The following is an 18,130-nucleotide window of genomic DNA, read 5'->3' as shown; positions in this document are numbered from 1 at the left end:
GTGAAGAATATGACAGTAATGAAGAAGCTCTCAATTAATAGTAAAGGACTTATTGAATATTGGTCTCCTGACATACTAAAGTTTCCAAATAAAGGACTTGACTTCAAGTTCAAGATAGATACGACCTTCTATGTTTGGAAAAAAAACTAAGACAACTGTATGTGCACTGGAGGACTGCAAGGGTAAAAATGACATGCATAATACTGTTGGAGAACCAAACTTGAGGAATGAAAAAAAAAACCTCGTATCTTTGTCTGAGGCTTGATGGAAGGTTAAACCTAGGATTGAAAACATGTATAATAATGGAGCTGTAAAAAATAAGCACAATCAGTAATTAGAAAAAAAATCAATGAGACTAGGTTTCAACTTATAGAAAGCCTGGTTCACTGTTTACATGACTCAATAAGTGAAACAATAGGGATTGCAACTACATCTCCACATGATGATCGTAATATATTTTATAAGGGGATGAACTTACTTACAAGGCAACATTTAAAATAACAGCTTAGGCATGGTTGGCTAAAATAGTTGGTGAAGTTGAAAATTTGCAGGAGAAGCTAAATTTAGCAAAAGAGTCTCAGTCCAAGGTTGTTAGACCTTGTCTTGATGCTAATAGAAATCTGAGTGTGGTAGAATTAGAGATTCGTAAAAAAAAAAAAAAAAAAAAAACCAAACTGCTTTCAATGCAAATTCTTCAATAGAATCTATGGTTGTGGAGCTTGAGGAAGAAAAAGAGAATCTAACAAAAGTTAGAGAAGGGAGTCTTTCTTTGAAATCTTCATTGAATTGTGTAAGAGTGAATTGGAATAGGTGAGGAAGGAACTCACTGAATTAACTAAGAGAGGGTCAAAAGCAAAAGTAATAGCGACATCCTTGAATGTTGAACTTCATAAAAGTAGATCACGAGTAGTTGTTGCAGCAGAAGCAAAAACAAAGGCAGTTAGATTATCAATGTGCTACAATAGAAATGAGGTCACAGCTAGCATTTCATATCATCAAGACTTAAATTCCCCTACTGGTGATAAAATTATGAAGAATTCCAAGTTATTTGAAGAGAAGTTATTAAGAGAGAATGAGTTTGGTTTCATGGACATTGAAATTTAGAAAAGTTCTGCACAGTTGGGATTTCCATCCATGCAAAATACAAATCAATTTTCTCCACCATTCATGCCCAATTTAGTTGAGTCCCCATTGCGACATTCAAAGCATGTTACAGAAAACGTAACTAAAGCATCAAGGAGCTCTTTGAATTTCAATCAAATGCAAAATGTGGACGTTGATTTTCTATCATGCCCAAACTATAATTTGGACAATCTTAGAATCAATGCAAGACTTGGTAGTAGCTTCGAATATGGAATGGATAGAATCTAAAAATAATATGTTTGTGCAAATGTATTTTCACAATGATTTTGAGATGAAAAGCTCAAATGAATAGGACCAACCCATATAATATTTTCAGACCTAGAGAGAAGGCTCAGCGGCTCCACACAAGGTGGACGCAAAGACAAGAGAACAATGTTTAGTCTTTTGAGAAACTTCGTCAAGTTAGGGGCAATCTAGAGCATTGAAGTTTTAACAAAGAGTGCTTGACTGATACGGCTTTAAGTCATATTGGAGCTCGCAGGTAAAGAGGCATGGGAAGTATATTTGAAATTTCAAAACCCTTATAAGAATTGAAACATACATGTTTTAGTATGTAAGAAAATCAAATAGCAAATAGTGCCATAAAACAATCAACAAAAATATTCAATAAACCCTTAATGCATCGGGTTCTCAAATTACATGGAAAAGGTGAAGAAATTTTAAAATCCTTGATACACAAGCCATAAGAATCACAATGACAGCAAGAAGAAGTAACAAAAATGGCATAGCTTTCCAGCAAATAACCATGGTGGCTCCAAAGACTATCATTTCCATGAAGCTCTAGCAAGTAAACATTGGCGGCAGATAGACTAGAAAACCCTCATGTCCAAATGCCAAATGAAAGAAATGAAAATCTCTTTTAGGTTTACAAAGGCTTTTATGCCTTTTTCATATTTCATATTCTTTGGAGTTCGTAGGTAGAGATGGGATTTTATTTTATTTTTAAAGTTTTATTGTTTTTATTGTGAGGGAGGAGGTTTATATTGTTGCCTTAGGAGTTTTTGTGAGAAGGGTTTGTATTATTTGTATATGATTTTATTTAAGACAAATTATTAAAATGATTAATCATTTTAATGTTTTTGTTCATTTAAATGTAAATGAGGGGGATTTTTTGTTTTCTTTTTTGCAATAGTCTAATATTGTAAAGGGAATCTTTAAATGATGAAATTATAAATCATTTAAAAGTATTTTCCTATTTTAAAATGCAAAAAGAAAATGAGTCATTATATCCCTATGTCATGGTCTTTATGAAAGAAATCAGTTGGGAACATCTGGAGGGAATATATGATTGGTGGGTCGAATTTGACTTTACCTTGATGGTTTAAGTGTCTTTATGACTTGTTAGGGCAGTTTTGAGTGACTCATTGGTTCTTTATGGGTTAGTAAAGTCTTAGCAGTGATGAGACTTCAATTTGGAAGTTTCTAAGCCCTTATTTTGAGGCTATCTTTCTGGATTCAACCCAAGAGCCAGGTTTGTACTTAATGAGTTTTGCAACTCATTTTTCAAGAGTTCTGATTATGCAGAGAAGTGGATGTGACTTATGTTTTGAGTCCTTGTTCTTTTTTGCAGAATTTGTAATTCATTTTGGAAAATTAAATATAGGTGACAGAATTGTGATTATGCTATTTGGTGTCAAATTTAAGCCTTCTTTCTTCGTACAGTTTTGTGTGTGTACCAATGATTTGATGAAGTAATTTGTGAGCTATTATTGTTCCTAGTTAGTTTGTCTCATTTCAACACCTGGCTGTAGGAAAGTGAGTTTATTTGCAGGTTGTAATATGTGTTTTTAAAGGTGAAATTAGTAAATGAGAGGCATCTTTTTTCCTCCTTTTGTTAATCTATTCTTCAAACCTTATTACAAATCACTTATGTAGATCTTTATAGAAAGATGTGTTGTGTTGTACGTCAAGTAGTTGTATAATCTTTCTCTGTTAAGTGTGTTTGAGTTTTCCATATCATTTTGGTGTATCACCATCTCCTAGTTTAAGCTGTAGGTTTAGGTTCGTTTTCAGCAACTTCTTCCCTTTTCCCTTCAATTTTAAGTTAGGATCTTGGAAATATCATTGAATATCCAATAGGAACCGGCCTAGAATTAGGAGGTCTCATTTCATTTGCATGTCCCATGAAGTGAAGTGATTCCTATGTTAAGTAAGGATTACTAAATTATTTCAGTTTAGTACTGGGTGCAAATCCTAAAACTTAACAACTCCAACTATCTTGCTGGAAATTTGAGATTCATGATTGGGGGTATGGATAGGGCCCTACGGGTCTTGTGATGCCATTATGGTGGGGAGGAACGAGCATGGTTTGTTTTATTCAGTTATATCTCTTTGATATGTTCATTTCATTATGATGTTTCTTATGCTCATTTTTTATATTAGATGGATGTATGTTATTGCAATTTGTATTTTAGCTTCATTCAAGTTCTTAGAACTAATTTCATGCTCTCGAGTGATCATTCCTTGAATTACATGGATTCAATACTCCCCAATGTGGAGGTGTCATGTTGTTACACATTATCTTCTTGCTTTATTGATGCGTTATTAGTTGTTGTTGCGTGGGAAGAGAAATCTCTCATGTATGTATTCTCTTGCATGAGCATTCATTGTCTCTCGCAAGTTTCTACTTCCTCACATGACAAAATAGAATCTCACATGCATCTAATGCGGAAAATCATGCGGCTCATTGGAAAAACTCACACAAGAGAAAATCTTTACTTGCATGAGAATCTTGGTTATTTTCTTACATGGCAAAAAGTGAGTGTTTTCACACACTTGAAGGAGATGTGAAATTTGGTTTTGATTACCCTTTTGGGTTGGTGTATATTTAATTCCTTATACTTAAGCTATATTCTAATATATGTGACGATTCATTTGAGATATGTTCCAGACCTCTCTGAGTTAAGATAAAGATTCTAAAAAATCTCACGGCTTCAAGAATTCACACTTAGATTTTTGGGCTTCAAGGTTTTAGACTTAGTCAATTTCAGGATTCAGCATGGTGTCCAGTAGATGAGTGGTTGTAACTTTGAGCCTTCGTCTTGTGCATGACTGTTTGATGGTATCTCTTATAGTTCTTGATTATGATATGATTAATGGAAATGAACTTGTATGTCTAATCATGCTAGGAACTTTTACTTTGGGTTTTAAAAAGAACATCCCCTTGGTATATTCTCATGAATCATGTGATCTTTGGTTCATAAGTTATGGTTTAACATTTTGGGATCTTTGGAAGTGTTTGTAAGACTTTCATTGGTATAGGTGAACGTGTGATTTTATCCATGTTCCCTATTCTTATTACCTTGTTTAGATGTTTCATTATTATACTTGGTTACTTTGTGTTGTTGTTAGTAACTTATCTTAAGAATTTTTTTAATTATTCTATGCATGTTTTACCCTTGTGTTCCAATGATCTCTGGGTGGGGCATTACACAACAATAAAGATTTGCAAGTTTCATCCCCACCCCAATTTTACCTTCTCCTTGGAGGGTTTCTAGGTTACCAAAATCTTTGTGTTATGTGTTTATGTTTTCATAGATTTTATGATTAAATAGATTTAATTTCATCATTACAATTTATGATTATATGCTATGATATCTAAATTATAAGATGGATTAGGAGTGAATACAGTTACTCTGATATATTATTTAAATAGTGAAAAGTTTTTACAAATCCCAATTCACCGACCCCCACCACTCTCAGTATTTTATTTCCCAGTAAGACTTCCAACAAATGATAGTTAATTTAATGTATAATTTATTGAAAGATATAACAATTTAAATTTATCAATTTTATAAGTTGATTGGAAAACTTGATGCAAAACTATAGAGGAGAAATTTTATTAAGGCATTCCTAACTCCTCAACCTTTTTTTTTTTTAAATAACTTAATAATTACAAAAGTGGTACATTCTTGTATTGCGTAGATGACCCTTTTCTTGCATCTTACGCTTAGCATTTATCTTTCTTCACTCTTACACAACCACATTACAAGAAGCTTTTGAAGAGTACCATGGAGGCATGCCATGGTTAGCTCTTCCATTTGGAGACTGTTATCTACCAAAATTGCACCCTGTTAAGTTTACAGAAAACTTAACCTTTTGGAGTAACATGGAAACATTCCAAGGTTGTGGGTGAACCATGGATGGAATGAATCTTCGGATTCTAGGCCAGCTTCCTATCTAATAAATCACTTTACACTGCCTGAAATTGATTCTTTTTATGGAGGAAAAGGGAAGAAGGATAAGTAAATAAAAATTCTAAATCCTAAGGGTGATGCACAGAAAAGTATCCTTTGAGATCTAACATATAACCAGCACATAGTAAAACGGTAACAACGAAACTCCTTTGCATGACTCAATAATCAGAATCCCTACAACAATAACTGATAAGAAGGCTAAAATAACAATTTATAAAGGAGAATAAATTACTCATGATCTAAAACTGCTCTGTAACACAACTTTCAACCTGCAAAAGACTGAAAAAATCTTGTAGAAGGCATCAACATGACACACAAATACAAAAAAAAGAGAAGGCACAAGCTAAAATCACTGTCCAAAAGTGCTGCAAATCTATATCTCTCTGAATAATGGGTTACAAAAAGATCTCTACTACTGTCAGGAAGTTTGAAAACTTACAAAATAGCAAGATAGAGAAAAAGAAGAACCTCCACAAAAATGAGCCTTCAACTCATACTTATCCACCTTTCACCCAACTACATTTTGAAAGCCATAAATGTTGGGTCAGATTAAGCCCCAAAGGCCAAAATTCAATCCTTGAAAAGACTACAAAAGGTGTACAAAATCCCCCAAAAGGCATGGCCTGAAATATCTTCACAACTGCCCCTCATAAATGCAGTCACATCTCCTAGCATACTCCAAAAGATCTCCAAATTGCAATAACTTCACTTTAAAGACAAAAAACCTCACCCTTATGACTCAACACTCAGTCATAATGATTTGCAAAATATCTACTTTTAACCTTTTGACTCAGCAAAATATCTGTTTTAACCTTTTGACTCAGCAAAATATCTGTTTTGATTTACAAAATATCTGTTTTTAACCTTTTAAAAGAAAAGTAAACATTTATTTCTTTGCACAAGAAAAATTATTAAATGATTTATATTCCGTAAACAAAATATAAGTCATTTAATATTTATTAAATAATAATTTATTATAATATACTTTATTCTTTTTGTTTTATAAATATTAATTATTTTATATAAAATATTAAGTGATAATATTTAATCGCTCAACATTTTATCAGAATAATTAATATTTACTTAAAATAACAAAAATAAATTATATTATAATAAATTATTTTTGCAAAAAAAAATGTTTAATTTTTAAGCCCTTTAAAAGAATTAAATAAAAATATAATCTTTGCAAAAAAATTTAAAAAACACTAAGTATTGAGCAAAAGGTGAAAAAAGTGTTTTTGCTTTCCACATATAACCTTCCTGCAGCAAGTCATAAAACCTTCCTGTAACGAGTCATAACTTCCTGCAACATGTCGTAACTTTCCTGCAGCGTGTCACACCCTTCCTGTAGCAAGTCGTAACTTTCCTGCAGCAAGTCACAACCTTCCTGCAACAAGTCAAAAAACTTCCTGCAGCAAGCTGAAGTAGCCCCTGAATGCTGAGTTATCTCTTTCTATAATATTCAAAAGAACATTTTATGAGGTTCGAGCATGGGCTTGTGACACTCATAAACTATCTTTCCGTGATTTGCATCTGAATTGAGTCTTGGTGAAAATTTGGATTACAGAGACAAAGTGAATGAGGATCTAATCTATTATTTCCGCATTCAAGGAATCCCATCTTTGGTCATAATTGGTCCTAATGGAAAAACTGTGACAACAGATGCCAGAAATATTGTTTCTCTTCATGGGGCCAAGGCTTATCCCTTTATTGGTGCACGCCTTATAGAATTGTAGAAAGAAGTAGAAGCAACAACAAAGAAATATCCAAAGGAAATAAAGCATGAGCTCCATGAACATTCTTTGAATTTGATTCGAAGGATGTCTTATATCTGTGATGGGTGTAGTGAACGAGGGAGTGCTTGGTCTTTCTGTTGCAAAGAATGTAATTTTGATCTTTGTAATCTCTTTATTTTGCTCTCTCAAACATTGTTATGTATTGAGATAGTATTGATGTAAAATCTCCCTATAAAGTTCTTTGATAGATATTGGTGTTGTATGAAATGTTCCTATGTGAAACATTAAAATTTCTTCATTAAAATCCTTAGAAACTCCATATATATATATTTCTGTATGGTTAAGATTATTTCCCATTAGTCACGACTCTTCATAATTTAATCATTTAATCTCTCATATATATATATATATATATATATATATATATATATATATATGATCCCTTTATAAACATTAAATATTAATTTCTATATAAGTATATATTATTGGTATTACGTCCTTATTTATTACTTGACCTTATTAGATTATTTATCATCTCAATAATATTTTATTATTTATTAAATTAAAATATATTTATTATTTATAATGAACTTATACAATTTGTATATCATTATTTACTTCAAAAACTTAGTATGTAATGATAATAATTATATATAATCTTTTTATATATATTTATTAAAATAATTATAATAAGCATTTTTTTGCATTTATTTTTGGACCTATATAGTCATAATTGGAAGATATGACATTGTACTTTTTTGGCTAAATTATATTCAATATAAAAAAGAGAACTCTTTTAAACAAATGCACGAAGAAACAACTCTTTTGCATTTTAAAAATAATATATGTTTTAAAGAAATTTTTTTAAAAAAATTATTTGATTTAAGAAAATAAGATTACCCAATTTTATGATAGATTATTATATATATAAATTAAAATTTACATTTATAATTATTTTTGCCCAAAATTTCTTATAGCATATGGTAGATCGTACTAAGTGCAAGTGGTAGTTGTTGACACCTAGAAAGAAAATCTTAAGAGAAATTTGTCTCACACGTAATTGCAATATAGACTTGAATTATAATATATACTAATTATAAATTCAAGAAAGAATCTAAATTGTTGCAATCCACTAATTAACTTTATTATTTTATGTTTATAATATAATAGTAATATTCTTTAACTCTTTTTTTTGTCACTTTTTTTTGTCACCTTGACTTTTATAGACTTTGGAAGCCAACCAACAAAAGAACTTTATATTTTTCTCCTTATCTTTTTCCATGGCCATTGTTTATAAAACATCTAAATTGTATCATTTAGATATAAATATTTATTAGTTAAAAATAATACTTTTATTGTAACGGTACATTCTGCTGCTGCATGGACGGCCCTTTTCTTGCCTCTTACGCTTCTGGACTATAAAAAGCATTTATCTTTCTTCTCTCTTACGCAACCACATTATAAAAAGAGAGGACAGGATTGTGCTCGCAACATATTTTTTGAGGCAGTGAGCATTAAATTGTCTACGATGGCTGAGGCTGACACCCAACACAGCTTGAGGTCTCTTCTCTGCACTGAAGAAAGAGATTTCTTGATCAGAAACAATGGAGATCAGGTATGATTTCTCACCATTCGGGTTTCCGTGTTGGTGATTTTGCACGCTATTTCCATCTGCTACTTCACTTGTTTCTTCTGAGTCAAAGCTTCCTACTTTTTATTTTTTATGACATGTTTTCTGAATTAAGAAAATCATTGCTTTCTCCTGTGTACTTCACACATTTTCATCTGATTAAAACTCAAAGATTCCCAATTTTATATTATTGGGTATATCCTTCAAGATTAAAAGAGTATTTTTTCCTGTTAGATTAAAAATTGTTGCTTGGTATTGGGTTTACAAAATCCTGCCCATTTGCTTATGGGAATGTAGCTTTTGCGTTCTTTAAGATTGAATTCGCTACTTGATTAAAATTTGTTATTGAGTATTGAGCATCATGTTCTAGAGATTTAATTTGCTACTGAGTGCATTTTGTTTTTAGATTAAATCTGCTAGTAGGCATATCAAGTTTTTTCTAGTCTGACGATCCATCGCAAGTGCTGATCTTAATGGTTTAGATTAACAATTTAGTAGACAGTTCTCCCAATAAAATTCTTTGGGTGTCACCATCACTTTCTTTGATGTAAAACTTGTGATGATTTATTATTCAGACATGGCTGTTTGAAAAATTTCAGGTCAAAATAGAGGAACTGGAAGGTAAAATAGTGGGTTTGTATTTTTCTGCCCACTGGTGTCCTCCATGCAGGGGATTTACCCCTGTTCTTTCAGAACTCTATACAAGGCTAGTTGAGAAAGGGGATTTTGAGATCATCTTTGTATCTGAAGATAAAGATGAGAAATCATTTGAAGAGTATCACAAGACCATGCCATGGCTTGCCTTGCCATTCTCGGATAAGCAGGTGAAAGAGAAACTTGATCAGCAATTTGATGTAGAAGGCATTCCCACCCTAATCTTTTTGGACCAAAAGGGCAAAATCATTAGTGCTGATGGCGTAAGTATCATTGGAGATTATGGTGCTGAGGCATATCCATTTAGCAAAGAGAGGCTTGCTGAACTTAAAGCTGAGGAGGAGGCCATGAGGCTTTCACAGTCCTTGAATTCTCTTCTTGTCTCTCCTGAAAGAGATTTTGTCATTGGCAATGGAGGAAGAAAGGTGAGTAAAAATTGTGTTTTCATGATTTGAGTCAGGATTATATTTTCTCATAATAACTTTGTACTATGACTGATGCTATGATGGTGTTAAGGATTGCCCATGCCACATCTTTATAGTGCAAATAGTGTAAAATTTGCAAATGATATGATATAAAAATATATGGAAATTCCTAAATTTCACTTGTTCCTCATAAATAGGTCCCTATATTGGAGCTACAAGGCAAAACTGTTTGTCTCTATTTCTCAGCTCACTGGTGCCCTCCTTGTAAAGAGTTCACTCCAAAGCTTATACAATTCTACAATGATCTGAAGAATAGAGGTGAGGAATTGGAGATTGTGTTTATCTCGTTTGACGAAGATACAGAGTCCTTCCAAGAATATTTTGAAAGCATGCCATGGCTTGCTCTGCCTTATGGTGATCGAAAGGTGAAGAATCTGGGGCGATACTTTGAAATTGAAAGCATCCCAGCCTTGATTGTGCTTGGACCAGATGGGAAAACATTGCTAACTGAAGCTGTCGAACTGGTCAGGGAACATGGTGTTGAAGTTTATCCATTTACAAGGGAGAAACTGGATGAAATCAAAGCCAAAGTAGAAGCAATTCGTGCTGCACAGACCTTGGAATCCCTTCTAGTTTCTGATGACCGCAATTTTGTTATCACAAACAGTGGTGGAAAGGTAAGTGGCTGAACCTTTCATGCCTTAATCACCAGTTTTGAAGATCTATTCATCTGAAATTTCCCTTGCATGTGTCTTAACAGCTAGATAGATCAGTTATTATATTAATAAGTAGGAGATAATTTTCACAGCAAGTCAAATTGTGGTATTGCTATCAGGATTTAACTGTGTGATTTTGAGTCAAACTCATTGACCCATGTTTCATGAGTAGTGATTCTACATGAATCCATCTCTCATGAGAATAAATGTAACACTTGGCACTCATTGGATCTAGGTGATGCTCACAGGGGTGAAGCACAGGACTTCCCAGGAGGTCACCCATCCTAGTACTACTCCAGCCTGAGCGTGCTTAACTACAGAGTTTCCTCCATGGTTATTCCCAAAGCTTGCAACCCATTTGCAAAACCTTCACCAATGTTGTGCCTTATGAACTATTCATTAGAGAGCCCCTTAAGCTCATCAACTGATAAGTAGGAGATAATATATTGCTATTAAATATTCAACTGTGCATTTTGTTGAGTCAAGTGCCCATCACCTAGATTCAATTTGTGCTAAGTGTATCATTCATTCTCATGAGAGATGGTTCAGAGATGGTCTTGAAGTATTATCTTGAAACATAGGTCAATGAGTTTGATTCAAAAAATACAGAGTTAAATCCTTCTAGCAAAAGTGATAGTTTCAGCTAATCCTCTCCATAGTACAGTAGTAGGCATCCAGTTTATCCAGATCCATCCAGGCCATAAAGCTAATAAGCCAGAACACTTGATCAATAGGGAAAATCAAGAAAACAGTAGTAGCTGCTACTACTGGAGCTGAATATGCAACAGCAATCCAAGGACACATACCTAGACTGAAGATAAGCTCCCACACAAGACACATATAGCAAGTTACACCAAGGACCTTAATGCTAAAAATATAAACTCAAAAAACTACAATCTTATAACTGTGACTTATTTCCCATTAACCAGTTAGATCGATGTAAAGAAACCAGAACACTGGAATGCTGAGAATTGATAGTTTCAGCTAGTCCTCTCCATAGTACAGTAGTAGGCATCCAGTCTATCCAGATCCATCCAAGCCATAAAGCTAATAAGCCAGAACACTTGATCAATAGGGCAAATCAAGAAAACAGCAGTATCTGCTACTACTGGAGCTGAATATGCAACAGCAATCCAAGGACACATACCTAGACTGAACATAAGCTCCCACTCCAGACCCATATAGCAAGTTACACCAAGGACCTTGATACTAAAAACATGAACTCAAAAAATACAATCTTATAACCGTGACTTATTTCCCACCAACCAGTTAGACCGATGTAAAGAAACCAGAACGCTGGAATGCCGAGAATTGAAAAAGATGCATCATATTTCAACTATCCTTAAATTCCATAAGATTCTCCAATGGCAAAATGCAATACAGGTAACATAAATAACATAATAATATAATGGGTCCAGGCCCTGAAAGGAGCCAAATCTGTTGTTTTAGCAACAATAACTATATTTCTTAAATCTCTCATCCCTGAAATGTTTACCTGTGACATTTTGAAGTTATTAACTTTGTATCTATTTAGGATGTTACAGTTGCCATATCTGTGATCATCCAGCTTCACATCCATCAACATTAGATTAGCAAAAAGAACGAATTCATGTCAATGAATTCTTCCTTCTGGATACTTCTGGATATGATTTGTGTAATAGTCTTTTATCATCGACCTTTCGGAACACACTACATGATCCATCATCATTTTTTTCTCTTTGACTCTCTTGCGTTCTGATGATGGATCATGTAGTGTGATCCAAAACGTTAATAGTAAAAAACTATTACAAAATCATACCCAGAAGAAAGAAGTCTATCAATTCGTATTTGTTGGAATTATGTAATTGCAATGCCCATTTGGATCCCTAGATTTTAATATACCCTTTTACTGGAAAAAAAAAACCACAAATGACATGATCATCTTGACCATGATTCTGCTGCAGGTGCCAGTTTCTGAGCTCAAAGGCAAGACTGTTGGTTTATATTTTTCTGCTCATTGGTGCCCACCTTGCCGAGTTTTCACACCAAAGCTTGCACAAGTATACAACAAGCTCAAGGAAAATGGAGAAGCCTTTGAGATTGTTTTCCTCTCTAGTGACAAAGACCAAGAAGCTTTTGAAGAGTACCATGGAAGCATGCCATGGTTAGCTCTTCCATTTGGAGACAAAGTGAAGAAGGATCTAAGCCGCTATTTCCGCGTTCAAGGAATCCCATCTTTGGTCATAATTGGTCCTGATGGAAAAACTGTGACAACAGATGCCAGAAACATTGTTTCTCTTCATGGGGCCAAGGCTTATCCCTTTACTGATGCGCGCCTTATAGAACTGCAGAAAGAAGTAGAAGAAGCAGCTGAGAAATATCCAAAGGAAATAAAGCATAAGCTCCATGAACATTCTCTGCATTTGATTCGGAGGATGTCTTATATCTGTGATGGCTGTAGTGAAGGAGGGAATGCTTGGTCTTTCTATTGCAAGGAATGTGATTTTGATCTTCATCCCGATTGTGCTTTGAAGGATAACAAATCCGATGAGAATGAGAAACAGGAGACACAAGGGGAGGGTTTTGAAAATGGGGACAAGCAAGCAGAAGTGATTTGTGAAGGAGATGTTTGTAGAAGGATTTAAGGATGCCAGAAAGTTAGGGTTTCACGGGGTTATTTTCGCTGGATTCCCAATATAGTAAATAAAGGGTTATATGATATTCAGACAGTTTGCACATACCCTCAATCGCTTTCTTCCTCTGTAAACGGTTACCCACAAGGCTGTATGGCCTAGGCTTGTGATAATTGTATCAGGATTCAACTGTGTATGCCCTAAGCTTTGTTTATTTGTATTTGTAAAATAGGGTTCTTAGCTGCTACTTATGTTTTGACTACTTATCTTCACAGTTTGAAACTCTAATTTTAGGTTTCTCATGCAAATGCGAATACAAACAGATCTATAAAATTTCGCCTGTGGTGCCATAAAAAAGGTATAAAAACCGCATTCGGTATAGTTGGTGATTGCCATGCTCATGCCGTGGCAGGATCGGAGCAGACTTATTAAATGCCATAGCATCTACTGACTACTACCTAATCAACATCGACAATATAAATTATGTTTACCAAATTTTTCATGAGTTTATAATTCTTTTCATATTTCTTTAAAAATATATAAATTGTTAAACATCAACCAACAAGTGCCACATGGTGGCCAAGTAACATAATTAATTATGGATTTAAATGGTTTATAATAATTTATTGTTGTTAGGTTCGACTATCTTAAATATATAATTTCTATGTTAAAGTTCAATTAGAAATATAATTAATTCTAATTTTAACTTTTATATAAAGTAATATCTATGTATTTTTAATTTAAGCTAATTATTAAAATATATAATTTAAACAATAAAAGTTAAAACATAATGCTACAATGATTTCAATGTAAAGTTTTTTCAATATATATTGAATAACCAAGAGGTAAAATATATTTGACATAATTTTGAAATTTAAAAATAAAAAGAACACATTAAATAACATTATTTATTATTTAAAATGATTAGAATTCAATATAACATGTTATTCTATTTATTTAATTTTTATAACACTTCAAATCTACTAACCAATGAAGATAAACATTTTTTAATATGTAAAACTTAATAACATGCATGTAATTTGACAAAAAATAAAAAAGACTGAAAAAAATAAAAATAAAAAATACGAGTAATTCATTACAATAGACTATGCCACTCATAGAATGTATAGTATAGAAAGAAATATATGAGATGTAGTCAAAATAAAATTCTAATATTTATTATTACATTCAATATATATATATATATATATATATATATATTATATAAATTTATATAAGATAAAATTTTGAATTTGAGAAATATATGTTTAATTTTCAATAACAAATTAATTGATTTTCTTAGTTTTCCCTTTTTGAAAGCAAGACTTGAATTTGATTGAATTTAAGATTTGTTTTCCATAAGAGTTATAATAACATTATTATTTATTTTAATTTAGGATTTAATTTGACCATATATTAATAAGTCAATAGTTTCAAATAGGATTCTTAATTTTTTGTTTAGGATTGTGTTTAGCATTTAGTTAGGTTTAGAGCTTCTATTTGACATTTATATTTTATAATTTAATATTAAAATAAAATAAAATTGTATGATAAATTAATTATATTATTTTATTTCTTAGCTATGTTTAAAGTATGGTATTAATTTCATTGTGTTTAGGATTTATTTTGGGTAAGGGTTACAATAAAGGGTATTGAGGTTTAATCGAATGGAGGGTTAGGGTAGGGCTTGTTTTATTCAAAATATTAAAAAAAAACTTTTCTAGCTTTGAGTAGTATTTGGGTTTCTTTTCGTTTGGGGCTATGTGTAGCATTTAGTTATCACAACCATATATGTGTTGTCATGATATTAGTGCCCCATATTTTTCAAGCTTTTAGGTCAAGTGCTAAGTCAATGTTTCATGTCTTGTCTTGGTATAGGTTCTTGTTAGGGTTTCCTCTCTCACCTTTCCCTCCTAGTTGCCTAGGTGGGAATAAAAGTCAAATGCAAATATTTTCAGTCGTGCTAGGTGATTAGGATGGAAAGGGTAAGTTAATACATTCCCCAGATGAGAGAAATAAACAATTCTATTCATAAGAAATCCTAAATCTATGATCAAGTGTTCTATTGACAACATGATGCAAATTGAATGAAAAGATTATGAGCATATTTAGAGCAAAATGCCAATGAAGAACACAAGGACTGAGAATAAAGAACATGTGGTAAATGTGTGAACAAGCTAAAGAATGATTAGTTGACTTCGATGTAGAATAAGTACTGAAATATGTAAAAGTATGGAAGAACAAGGTTAAGGGCACGAAGATACGAAAGATAGCTGCAGTTAAATCCAATATATTCTCGCACCATTGCATTTGATATAACAACTAAATCCCTTTAAGTCACGAGGATACAATGACGGGCCCAACTAATAAGACTTAAACTTTCCCATAACTTCACATGTGGTTAGGGTTAATCATAAGCTAAGGGTGTGAAATGACGAAAAGTAATCTGAACAATTAAGTTAAAAAGAGTGCAACATTGCATACAATGAAGACAAACTATTGTGAAGATGCGACAAAGAAAACATAATAACATGTGTTTACATGGTCTCATCATATTCTATAGTCACCAAATTCTCCAACCAATGAAATAGTGCTACTTGTCTACCATGATTTACACAGCTGGAAGATGGACCCACACTACATAAGTGAATAAGAAAGTTAAGACCTTCTAATCTTAGTCATCAGATCTTAAAGATCAATGCTTATAGCAAGTTCACAGGTGATTAAAGATAACCCAGAGTCAACATGACAAAGCTACAAAAGCCATTGATCACATGGTCTCAAGTGGTTAGAAGTAACCTAGAGTTAGGGTAGTGACAAAGAGAAAAGCATGTGTTTGCATGGTTGTAGAGGGTTGAGAGAAACCTATGGTTAAGGATGTGATGTAGTCAAAATCTAAAGGTCACATCATCACTAGTAGTTTAAGTTGAGCTTGAGTTAGGGCTGCAACAAAGAAAAATAATAGAGTTAAACTTTTTTGCATGATTGCAATTTGAGAAAACGTTAAGGTATAAACTACAATGAAAGTGCAAAAGACAATAAAAGTTATGGTGCACAGTTTTTGCAAGGTTGCCAACTAAGAAACATTTAGTACATTTTAAGCTGTGACACGACGAAAGTGATAATAGTCAACCTTAAATGATTATCACAAGGTCACAAGTTAGAATACATTGAAGTTGTTTCAAGTTGCGAAGGCACGATTATGTTAGTGTGCAGTTGTCCCTAAGTCACGATGGTTAGTAAAATGGAGACATGTCAAGCCATGAAGTGGCGAATAAGAGGAATCACAAGGTTGCAGGGTAAAAAGAATTCAAAACATTTTAGGCTACAAAACTATGAAATGAAATACTAATTATTCAATCACATCATTGCATCGAGTAAAGATATCGAATGAAAGAAAGTTGCATAAAAGTTACAAGGGAGAAATAAAGAGGATTTGTAAGTTTTGATCATGATCATTGATAGGAGATCGGTAGTGGAGATTTAAATCTACTATGATAGTAGAGATTCAAATTATATGAATTTGGTGCCAATAGATTAGAGAAGAATATGCACCATTAAGGGGATTTCTAATCATTTATGCTTTCTTTACTTGATGTATTGAATTGTAATTGATGAATGTTGGATTTTTGAGTGATTCATGTGCTTTTTTAATAGAACTGATGAATATGTAACTGGCCAAGAACCCTAAGAGGGGTCCTATATATGTAATTTTCTAAGTTAATAGAAAGGATCAGTAAGTTTCATGCATTTCCTCTCCCTGTAGTAGAGACTACTGAGTGAGAATCTAGAGGTGTATGGAATGAGGCATTAGATTGATGTTTGTAGCTAGGTAATGTGATGTTATAATTCCACTTAGAACTAGCACCTAGGTTTCTTTCATTGTCTCCTTTTGTTGAGCTAACATGCATGTAGAATAGTCTTTTTGGAATTGTAGGGCAAGTACTTGTGAAGCTATTAGTATTTGGGCTAATTAGAGTATTAGTACAATGTTAATAGTATGGGTAGTTAGAGTGCTATCTTTCATAAGTATTTTTGCTCTTTTCCAGAGCTGCATAGCATCCTACATTTGTGATGTCAAGTTCGAATTGAAGTGTGTTGGGAGTTTGCCACTAGGTAACCTTGATTGGTCAGAGAGCCACTTAGGTCCATATATGTCCTTCTTTCATTACATCTCCTTGCATCCTGTAGTCTTGGATGCATTTAGGAGTAGAGTTAGTGTTAGACCTAAAACCTTGCCTAGGTTGCTTATGTCTATGAGTAATCTGGTTAGCCTCTTCTATTTTCAAGTTAAGAGCATACCCATAGTCACCCTTTTGATCACATAAAAACACCATTCCAAGTATATATTGCATATAAGGGAGTTGTATCTTATAATTCAGAGGGTAGTGATATAACACATACACTGACCCATTTGTTGGTGACATCCTTTTGTTTCCACACATTCTGGGTGTCTAGAGTCAAGATAAAGCCAAGTTAGAAAGAGGGACAAACTATTAACCAAAAATATTCTGTGTCAAAACCTCTCTTTTTTAATTTTTAATTTTTTTATATCTCTACTTGGTTTTAAATACAACTAGTAAGCAGATCTATTATTAATCTATAAATAGACAACAATGTTAGTACCTTCTTTTCTATTGCAGAAATAATCATAGATATATAATTTGTATCTTTGTAAAAGCTATGTATATATTTCTTTGTATATAATAGAGAAAAATAAATATAACAAACATATTTTAAATGCCATCATAACAATCTAGCCATTATTTTAGCTAAGCCTTTATCACTAGCTCCTCATAATAGGTTTTACATAAGTACCACAACTTTCATTTACAACTGCAACTCCTACAAATTGGTTGATTTTCTTTCATTCTCCTTTATAACATAGCATTGAAAGTAGAACTATATTTTTCTATCATCATTTGAGATCTAAACTTTCCTTTAACTAATAAAAAGATAAAGAGACTACAATTAGTTGGGAGACTTTCCCATACTTGTTACAACATGAAAATATACTA

At 32.8% G+C, this 18,130-nt stretch overlaps 1 protein-coding gene across 1 annotated transcript; it reads left to right on the top strand.

Annotated features, from left to right (window-relative positions):
- Positions 1-8,567: 8,567 nt before the first annotated feature.
- On the top strand, positions 8,568-13,359 carry LOC149560957 (putative nucleoredoxin 1). The gene is made up of 4 exons (XM_089824903.1): positions 8,568-8,690; positions 9,305-9,784; positions 9,982-10,461; positions 12,444-13,359. Exons 1-4 carry the CDS (start codon positions 8,604-8,606, stop codon positions 13,122-13,124), a joined length of 1,728 nt encoding a protein of 575 aa, XP_089681029.1. The 5' UTR covers positions 8,568-8,603; the 3' UTR covers positions 13,125-13,359.
- The last annotated feature ends 4,771 nt before the right edge of the window (positions 13,360-18,130 follow it).

The sequence above is a fragment of the Cupressus sempervirens genome, chromosome 4 (assembly GCF_028749045.1).
Source record: "Cupressus sempervirens isolate cs-2001-9-10 chromosome 4, ASM2874904v1, whole genome shotgun sequence".
Lineage (NCBI taxonomy): Eukaryota > Viridiplantae > Streptophyta > Pinopsida > Cupressales > Cupressaceae > Cupressus > Cupressus sempervirens.
The sequence above is the reverse complement of the archived record's forward strand: the minus strand, read 5'-3'. Positions and strand labels throughout refer to the sequence as shown.

What these genes read in the sequence shown, in the direction of transcription:
- LOC149560957 (XM_089824903.1), top strand. Translation starts at nt 8,604, where the DNA reads ATGGCTGAGGCTGACACCCAACACAGCTTGAGGTCTCTTCTCTGCACT. An exon ending in TCAGAAACAATGGAGATCAG is followed by an intron (nt 8,691 to 9,304) that starts GTATGATTTCTC and finishes GAAAAATTTCAG; the next exon opens with GTCAAAATAGAGGAACTGGA. An exon ending in TCACAAACAGTGGTGGAAAG is followed by an intron (nt 10,462 to 12,443) that starts GTAAGTGGCTGA and finishes ATTCTGCTGCAG; the next exon opens with GTGCCAGTTTCTGAGCTCAA.